The 9,619-nt window shown below is 40.0% G+C and overlaps 1 protein-coding gene across 2 annotated transcripts; it reads left to right on the forward strand.

Annotated features, from left to right (window-relative positions):
* The first annotated feature begins 646 nt into the window (after positions 1–646).
* vrtn (vertebrae development associated) lies at positions 647–8,590 on the forward strand. Of its 2 annotated transcripts, none has more exons than XM_003440639.5 (3): positions 647–872; positions 1,998–2,329; positions 5,420–8,590. In XM_003440639.5, exons 2-3 carry the CDS (start codon positions 2,018–2,020, stop codon positions 7,163–7,165), a joined length of 2,058 nt encoding a protein of 685 aa, XP_003440687.1. In that variant the 5' UTR covers positions 647–872; positions 1,998–2,017; the 3' UTR covers positions 7,166–8,590. The 2 variants fall into 2 exon arrangements, with proteins under 2 accessions (XP_003440687.1, XP_013124226.1); XM_013268772.3 differs by having other exon boundaries at positions 2,016–2,329.
* Positions 8,591–9,619: the final 1,029 nt, after the last annotated feature.

The raw sequence follows: 9,619 nt of genomic DNA on the forward strand, positions 1-9,619 counted from the left end.
TTGGGAGGTTAAAGAAAAAGTCAGAGAGGGTGTCCTCCAGCTGTGAGGGGTTGAGTAGAGTCACTGGGATTGTGTGTGTGTGTGTGTGTGTGTGTGGAACAAAAGGCCTTGATTACTGAAATCCTGCAAAAGGCAGGAGAGGAGGTGTTAAAAGTGATACAGTAGAGAAACAAGTTGACCTGGGCTTCTGGAGCCTTTTCCTACTCTCATGTCCACACCCTGTCTACACATATCCACTTCAATAACTAAGTAGCGCTTTACACTACTGTCTGCCCTGGACAACCTAAAACTGATTTGCAGTCTTCTGAGTGGAAGAAAAAATACAATAAAAAATAAACTGACAACGTGTATTTTTATGCAGCCTAAACGTGAGGTTGGTCAGTTAATGAAGCAAAAATGAGCCCCTGCTGCTCTCTGAACCCGAAAGCACTTGACAAATAACCTTGAAAATGAACTTTTCAGTGTGAACAAAAACAAGCCGAAACGCACTGAGGAAAAAAACTACAGGTACCTTCTTCTTATGGCCCCTAACACATTTGCTCCTGTTAACACTTCACTTTGAAATTGACCCTGGCACAATGTGAGGAGGAGCAGGCGGGGAAGACGAGAAAAGGAGGAGGTGTTTCGCTGGGAGGGAGGGCGAGAGGCGTCCAGGGTCGTCCGTCGACTGTTTCCTGAAGGGAGGTGTTGCTAATCGATGTCCAAATCTCAACTGCACACCGGCGAACAGGACTCCCAGAGGTTAAACGGACGCAATGGACTAAAAGACTCGCAGGGTGAAAGCAATCTATGATCTGTGAAACCCTCCAGTAAGAGACCAGTAAGAGTACGTGGTTTTCATTGATACTCATCTTAGGTCACTGGACGCTCAGGTAAGAAAGATGATGGCTTCCATCATTGTTTTGGGTTGTGATGTGGAGTTACTGTTCGGTGTTCGTTCAGTTTTTTTGGTGAATAAGAAGGCATTACTCGTATGTTTTTTAAAGTAATCAATAAGCGTTGGCAGAAAACAGCAAAACGGGTAAATAAAACCCCAAAAATAAACAGGCCATGGCGCAGCGCAAATTGAGCCACATACTAGGTAATGACTTTGAAATTGTTCGGATTTATTGTCTTTCTTTCTTTTTTGTTCTTTAAATAATACAGCTAACCATTTCTCTATTTTAATAAAGACAAAAATAATATTCATCACGGGCCACCATGACCCAGATCAATTTTACAGACTTTTTGTTGACTGCATTTTTATTAGGCGACCTGTAAATCTACGGAAGTGTGATGCACTCATTTGAGTTAAAATAATGTGTTTTTTTTGTTCTTCTTTCAATTAACGGGACTACATCTGAAGTTTAAACATAACGTTTTATGATATTTTAAATAATTAAAAGGTGTTATTTCACAGAAGCATAGGACCTGTTTAGTTTAATCCAGTTTTATTTTGGTTTAGCTTTGACGCATTAGGAGATTCTAGTGTTTGTAATGTAACTGTGTCATACCTGTGTTGATTCCACTCGCTTCACTGTAGGAGGGGTCAGGGCTGTTAGCTGCAGGTGAGAGCTTCTAGCAATATTTTGGACTCCCTTTAATTTTATAATTGATAATCAACATTTTATCACGTGAATACGTTGCGCTTCTGCAGAAAACATAATAATTTTACATTTTAAATAAAACTCGCTCAGATGAGTAGTACAGACATGCTTTAACTTTCAGGTTAGCCTTTCCTTAATTAAGGAGGAGGTGGTGTGGAGTTATTTGTTACTAACAGCATTTGGTAACTCAAGATTAAAGTTGTTGCAGTTGCTGCTTTTACATGTGTCAGCCACAGTAATCTCAGTAATGTAGTTTACTTGCGATAAAGGCACTGGGATAAGATTTACCAGTGATTTTTAAGAGTTTAAATAATTAAATCTCAGATAATCTTCAGTTTTCCCGGGATCTGGAATTGTTCTCCCCCCCCACTGTTTGTCCTTTAGGTCTTATCTCCTCCTCCTTCCTTGCAGCTCTGGTGTGATCCACAGGTATGGTGCAGAGGGATGAGGTCATGCTGTCTGCTCTGGGAGAGCTCCAGGAGGCCACAGAGAGCCCTGGCCTGGATGCAGTGACCAAAGTGGCCCAGAAGGTGGAGCAAGTCTTCGCTGCCTTTCAGCTGCCTAAGACCACCTGTCAGGATTTCCCTGAGTGGGCAGGAGTGGACGATGCTGCTCATGGTTTGTACCCAGCTGATGCACCCAGGGGCCTCCTGCCTCTAAACTGTGATGGAGAAGGCAACTTACTGTTTGATGCAATCAGCTTGCTGTTAGTGGGCAACACTGGACTGAGCTTGGAGCTACAGGTAAGCAGGATCTTGTGCGCTAATGGTCTAAATTTACTGCTTCGTTTCAAAAAGGTTACCCCTGGTTTTGGTGGAAGGGAAAACATATTTAAGAACTACAGTCATTTCTATACACAGCCTCACGTTTTAATTTAATTAGCAAAGCTATGTAATGTTAAATATAAGGATTGTTTTTAATCACTGGATAAAAATAATTTGCTGTGACTGCCTGAAGTCTAGAACACATGGACCACCAAGTGCTGGATTTCCTCCCTTGAGATGTGCTGCTAGGTCTTTTTTGAGGGTTTGTCTGTCTTTAGTTTTATCTCCCATCACTGAAACACGTTCTGCTGGGTTGTGACCTGGTGACTGACTTGACCGGTGGAAAAGTATCTCATTTCTTTTCCTTGATACACTTTTGTGTTACTTTTCGAATTTTCTTTTTTTTTGGGGGGGGGGTGTCATCATTCTTTTGCACTTTGAAGCACTGTTTGACCAGCTTTGTACACTTCAGAGGTGATCCTGTAGTTACACTGGCAGCCGTACACACCCAGGCCATAACACTGCCACTGTGTCTGACATATAATGGGAAGTTTTTTCTTTTCCCATCATATTGGTACACGTTCATCTCAACTAGGTGCAGGGTTTGATAGATGGTTTTAGTCTAATATGGCCCCTTGTTCTTCAGTGTAACCAGTGGTTTGAACCTAATTGTAAAGCTTTCATATTTACATTAATGTATCTCTTTTATTATTTACTTTTAAAATGATGTGGCAAGCTTCCTAAGAGTGTTCTTGATTTGATTAGAAATGATCAACCTGTTTTTTCTTAACACTCAAATAATTCTCTCATTTTGTACTTTTAGTTGCCTTCTGTGATCTTTTGGATATTTTTTGTGTGTGTTGCAGAGCTGACTGATGTGCTTGTTCACTTGCCCTGACATGTCTTTGGATGTCGTATTTAAAATTACAGTGAAAATTTGTAAAATCTAATTTAACACTTTGAATCAATTTTCAGTTATTATGGCCCCTCAGTTGAAATAACAATTGAAAAGACCTTACCTGGCCATGAGACTGCTTGTCCAATCAATTTTGAGCCTTTAAAAATGGGGGACTATATAAAATGGCTGTCATCCCTAAAATGTACTCCAATTTCTCGTGCAAAACCCCTTGAAATTGTGCACTTCAGTCATATATTGAATGCATGATTTAAAATCATTAACATTATAAGCGAATAGGGATCGGGTTAGGGGTCACAAAAGGCTTATTCCATCTCAAATCATCATATTTTTAGAACGTATCTGTTAAAACAACCTCCGATTTGCCAGAAATTTTTATAACTTCAAATTTGACATAAACAATGATATGTCAAATACATTTTTAGATATATTTTTTTAAAGCAATTAGTATGGATATCTCAAAAAAGTTTGAACCTACAATTTTACCGATCTTTTTAAAAAGAGTTGCAAAAGGCATTTTCTTCCCACTAATGTTTTTTCTACTTTTTTGCACTTGCAAAGGTATCAGCATTGCATCAATGCCGGCATAACATTTTCAGATCTTTTGTACTTTCAAACCTTAGGCTCATCTGCATTTAACAACTAATTTTCATTGTGAAATTTCAATATAAAATGCTGTCAGAACAAATCTACTATGAATGCAGTCTGTTTTTAAAAGCCCACTTCTTAAATTCTTAAACATCCTGGAGTAAGAACCACAATCATCCTCACTCAGAAATGCTCTCAATCAACTCCAATATGATGTCAACTGTGAAAAGAATATTTAATCTGTGCAGCAGGAGAAATGACTGTTGATCAGTGTCTCATGCGTTTAGAGCTTCATAAAGCTGTTTTAATCAAACAGTGATTACTATTGTAATCACTGTTTTTCAGTGTAGGGGTATTGACTGCTAGCAGTCCTAATGTCCACCCGGTGAGAGAACTCTAAAGAAGTATAGCTTTTATTCCAAACTGAGAATGAGTTCTCATGTGGCATGCATCATAGCAGAAGCTTCATAAGAAACAAGTGGTCCTTTAATATCTTGTCACTTTTTTTTTTTTAAAGGATATAAGCTTAAGCAGTTTGGGGTTTCGTTTGGGTTCAGAGTGAGTGATCAGGATATGTGACCAAACCTTAAGGGTAAGGTTAATCTTGGTTTCATCTGTTCAAAGAACATTTTCCAGATGTTTTCTGGCAAAGTCTAATCTGGACTTCTTGTTCTTGAATATAATCTGTAATTTGCACGTTATTAAAAAAAAAAAAAACCCTCTGTATTTCCATTTATTATTCCATATTCCATAAAGTTGTCTCTTGATTGTAAACTAACTCCTGTGATCTTGACTTGTCAAGTTGTTTTTTTCCTTAACCATAGAAATAATTTTGTCCTTATGCACTTTAGTTGTCCTCTGTGGTCTTTTAGGTGGGGTTCATACTCTTCATGTCCAAAATTTTGTCATCAGACGGTTAGAGAGTTGGTCTATGTGAATGTCTACGTGCCTGCCTATTTTTTATGATTGACAGACTCGTCAGTGGAGAATTTGCATAACAGTGTACCAACTATCCATGAACCCAGGACTTCAAAGAAGTATAATGGGAATGACTGCTTGGTTGCTGGGTCGCCAGCTGACCATGTCTGAAACTGTGTATAATCTAGGCTTTAGGCCTTTTGGTGTTTCTGAGCTGACCAGTACATTTATTCTTTTTAAGAATAGACCAGATTGTTGATTTGGCCACTCCTTTTGTTTTCCTTCAGCCCAACACTAGCCTCTCTCACTTGTACTGACATGTCTTTTGGGTGTCATATTTAAAATTACAGTGAAAGTGAAAATTATATGCAAATTTATATCTGCCATTTGTCATGAAATAACAAGCAAAAAAACTCACATGGCCATCAAAGTACTTGTCAGTCCATTATCCAAATAGTTTTGAGCCTGTGAAAATGGGGACTACGTATAAAAATTGTAATTGCAATTCCTCAGCAGTTAATGCAAAATGTTTGTAAAGACCCCTTCAATTAAAGTTGAAAGTCTACACTTGAATTTTAAAATTCACTGGTGGTGAACAGAAGCATAACAACAAAAATTTTCTTTGCCCCTGTTGTTGTCCCTCACAGGTACGAACCACAGTGGAAATGGCGCTGTGGAAGAGATACTACTTGTCTGGGATGATAGATTCTAAAATGATGCTGCAGGCTGTTCGCTTCAGTCTGTGTGCTGAAGAGTCTGAGGACATGGTAAACCTGCCTGGAACAGTATTAGAGGCCATCTTTGATGCAGATGTTAAAGCTTCCTGCTTCCCTGGCACCTATGCTAACATGTGGCATGTGTATGCCCTGTCATCAGTTCTTCAGTTCAACATCTACTCCATCTACCCCATGTTCAATCTGAAGATCAGACCCTATTTTAACAGAATCATACGCCCGAGGACCTGCCCGAAAGACTTTGAGCCCCAAACCATCCACATTATGTGGTCTGGCGAGTTGCAGTCCGAATCATCATTCAGACCCAATCATTTTGTGGCATTAGTGCGCACAAATGAGCTTACGTTTGAAAGCCCTAACAGCACACAGAGTGTGCCAGCCATTAAGAGTGACGAGCAGAATCAGGACCCCCAGCTTTCTTATCCCAGTCTGAAAGACAAGTACAACATCACCAAGAGGACCTTCTATCGTTGGAAGAGGCAGACGCAGGAACACTGCAAAAAGTCAGCAGCCAGGTATGAGGCTAAACATTTCTTGCAAGCTTGCTACTTATCAGGCAAGCTCATCCCTTTGCACGTGTTTAAACAGTTCTTCCCCGAGATCTCTAGGTCATCCTATTACAACTGGAAGCATGAGCTCCTGAAATCTGGAGGAAAATTCTCCAACACCTCTTCGACTGGGGAGACGAGTTCAGGAGATAGTACAGAGCAGGAAGCCTGGTCATCACCTGATGCAAAGCAGGATGAACTGGATCCCAATGATAGCGTGGCCGGTATGTTTGGCCTCAACCTTGGCAAGCTGGATGCAGAACGTGCTCACAATGTGCTACATATGCAGGAAGCTAAGCGCTGCCTGCAAAATTGCATTGCCATGAACACATCCTTGCCCTTCAGGATCTTTAAAAGAAATTTTCCAGGAATCTCAAGATCGACCTACTACAACTGGAGAAGAGAAGCCATGCTGTTCAACAGAGGGTACAAAGCCAGCACTGGCAGCAGTGAGGATAGCTCAGACAAGAGTCAAAGCCCTAAAAGTCTGTCACCAGAGCTGCACAATGTCAGCCAGCCTGCTTTGGCAAGGATGAGGATATACAGACAAAAACACAGAAGCTACAGGCTTGCATATATGAGCAAAAAACAGCTCAGAGAAGCTGCAAAGTTGCACGTCCAGAAGGCCAAATGGTCCTTGGCAAAGTTTAAGATGAAATTCCCCTCCATGTCGACTTGTCTCTATTGGCTGTGGCGTAGTAGCCAGAACCACAAGAAGAAAATGGTCACCCAGAACACAAAGGCCAATGTCCTCAAGACGCTAGAGAGCACAGGTACAGAAAATCAGACCACTGAAAGCAGGGTGGAGAGTCAGCATGTAGCCCCATTTGTTGAGAGCCCTAAATTTCTAGAAAGGCCCACCATGCCCCCCTTTGTCCCCACCCACATCCTTCAGAGAAAGGCACCTGTAGGTGAGCCGATGTTTCCGATGGATGTTGTGACTCTGGCCAACTTCAAGGCAAAGGCCAAGCTCTTCCTACAGCAGCGCTTTGAGGAGAAATCCTTCCCCACATTTAAAGAATTCAGGTCCTACTTCCCGTTCACCCCTCGCTCAACCTACTACATGTGGAAGCGAGCCTTGCATCACGGGGTGTCACTAATTCATGCTTAAAAGCTTTTATGCCACTTAAAAATTGGCATTCGGGAGCAAAATGAAAGCTCTGCTAGTCGACGTCACGTTCACACCTCAGCGTTTTGTTCTAAACAAACTACCTACACATTGTTGCCTTATATTCTAATGTTCTAAAAGACTGTATGCTTGGGCTTAGCATTTAAATGCATTGTGTCCTTTCCTCCACCCCAGTACCACCCCAGTAGGTCATTCCTCCCTCCTGGACATTTGCACATGCACATGTGTGAAAAGAAACTGAGCTATGGGTCCATTTAAACCCTGCATGTTACCCTCCAGGCAAAAGGCAGTTCAAAGCTTTTGTTTTGTGCCATTTTGTTTGAACCTGTGTCTCCTACATTCTCCTTTTATCCCCATCCCCACTATATTATTCAGGTGTCCTTATTTTTCTTTCTTTAACTTTTTATTTTTTCTTTAATTCTTGATGCTTAAGTGTAAGTCTTTCGTTGTAATTGGCCTGGGGATTTAATGTTTTTTTTTTTTTTGTTTTGTTTTATTTCTTTGAATGTAAACAACAGTGTTAGTATTCAGATAAGATTACTTTTTGTTATGAAAAAACAGGGTTGCATTTTCCTTTCAGGTTGTTGTTGTTGTTGTTGTTGTTTTTTTTGTTGTTGTTTTTTTTTGTAATACAAATTAGGAAGCGACTTGTCGAGCTGACGATTTAGGTAGTTTTTAAATGATCTTAAGATTTTGACATGCTGGCTTGACTTTTGTCTAGAAACTTAGTAGTACATAGTACCATTACACTGTTGGATGTACTACATGAGCCATTACACCATCTAGTTCCATCTCCCAGCATGTCAGTTACTGCCATGTTATCAATAGGCCAGTGATACCGTAGAAATATGCACATGGTGTTCTTTTCACCTCGTGCCTCCATGCATCATTGGAGGCAGGAGTGACAGCGGTGCAAATCAACACTGGTTTGTCAACCAGAAGACCTTGACTCCTTTTCCACTCCATTTAACTACTGGGTTAGATTTAAAGGAAAGGATCTTGACATTCTTGGATTAAATGGCCACCTTAAAAAGGTTCTGGTATGCTAAAAAATTATGTTTAACAGACCAAATCGGTGGAGGTTTCTATTTCGGGTGACACTTTTCTCTTGACATCTTGTGCATATTTTTGTCACACCAGTGATTTGAGGCAGTATCTGACATCATTGCAATGAGAATGTGATACACACTCTGAGTATCTACTTCAGAGTATTTTATCATTGTGTTGTTGTATTTTTTTTTTTTTTTAACTGAATCTAATTTTGTGAAAAAAAACAAGCTAAAAACTGAATGTATGAATACGTGTCATTGTGCACACATCTTAATACTAGAACTACCTACATCAGTAAAATATCTGTGAACATTTGTCTTTTCATAAGCTACTCTTTTGTATTGTGCACCCTATGGATTCCCCATAATAAATTTATTCTAAATTTGACCTGAGCATTTGTTTTTCGTTACATGTCTGGAATGTGTACAGTTATGCTGGCATGTTTTTTTTTTTTTTTTTTTTTCCTTCTCAGCACAGGTTTTGCTTCATTTTACTGCATATGAACCTAAGAAGTGCAGTGCTTTATGTCAGCTCATGAACACGGGTTACCTGGTGCAAAGCATTAAAACCACCCCTTGTTTCTGCAAACGTATGGAAGATCAGGAAATAGTTGAATACCTCTACTTTTTCTAAATAACTTGGTCATCCTTCCAAGTTTTTAGATGGATACCAACAACCCCTTTTTGAACATATCTAATCTTGCACTCCATCAACTGAATCCTGATTTGATTGTCTGGTAGGATGAATTGGACCACTTAACAGGTGAAATTGTTCATTCCACAGTGCGTTATGACCCAGAGGAAGTGAGGCATAGGCAGTTTATTCATATTAACAAACTGCATGCTGTGCAAAACGTAAGCAAGGCAAAAATAAAGAACAAAATCCCTTTATATAACTGCAGACGAGCAGGTCAAACCCAGCCAGTGGCTAAAGAATAACAATGAGCTTTGAGACTGGTTTTGTGGTTTCTGCTTGCCGCCTCCTCTCTGTTTTAGCTATTGTGCTCATGTTAATGGTCATAAGTGTGAGGGCGAAAGGGGGGAAGGGGGTAATTGAATGCATGCGGATAAAGGTGTTGGAGATCAGACCAAGAGATCCAAGAGTTTGGGGGAGGGATGGAGATAATGAAAAGGAAGAAGGGCTCCGTGTTGCTTTTGTGTTTAAAAATCAGCATTTAACCCCTTGTACTGAATAGCTGATGCCACACTGGAATTTTACTACAAGTAGAAATTCACGAGTTATTGTAAATAGGTAGTTTCCAGCTTAATGTTTCTTACATACTGTTCATTGATTTTACTTGCCCTGTGGTTGGACATCAAGTCTGGAAGCAAAACAATTTGTTAACTTAAGAAGGCTTTCTAAATGATAAGATTTACATACAAAATC

The sequence above is a fragment of the Oreochromis niloticus genome, linkage group LG15 (assembly GCF_001858045.2).
Source record: "Oreochromis niloticus isolate F11D_XX linkage group LG15, O_niloticus_UMD_NMBU, whole genome shotgun sequence".
Classification (NCBI taxonomy): Eukaryota; Metazoa; Chordata; class Actinopteri; order Cichliformes; family Cichlidae; genus Oreochromis; species Oreochromis niloticus.

Coding starts and splice junctions, on each gene's coding strand:
- vrtn (XM_003440639.5), top strand. CDS start 2,018: ATGGTGCAGAGGGATGAGGTCATGCTGTCTGCTCTGGGAGAGCTCCAG. Junction 2,330..5,419: donor GACTGAGCTTGGAGCTACAG/GTAAGCAGGATC, acceptor TGTCCCTCACAG/GTACGAACCACAGTGGAAAT.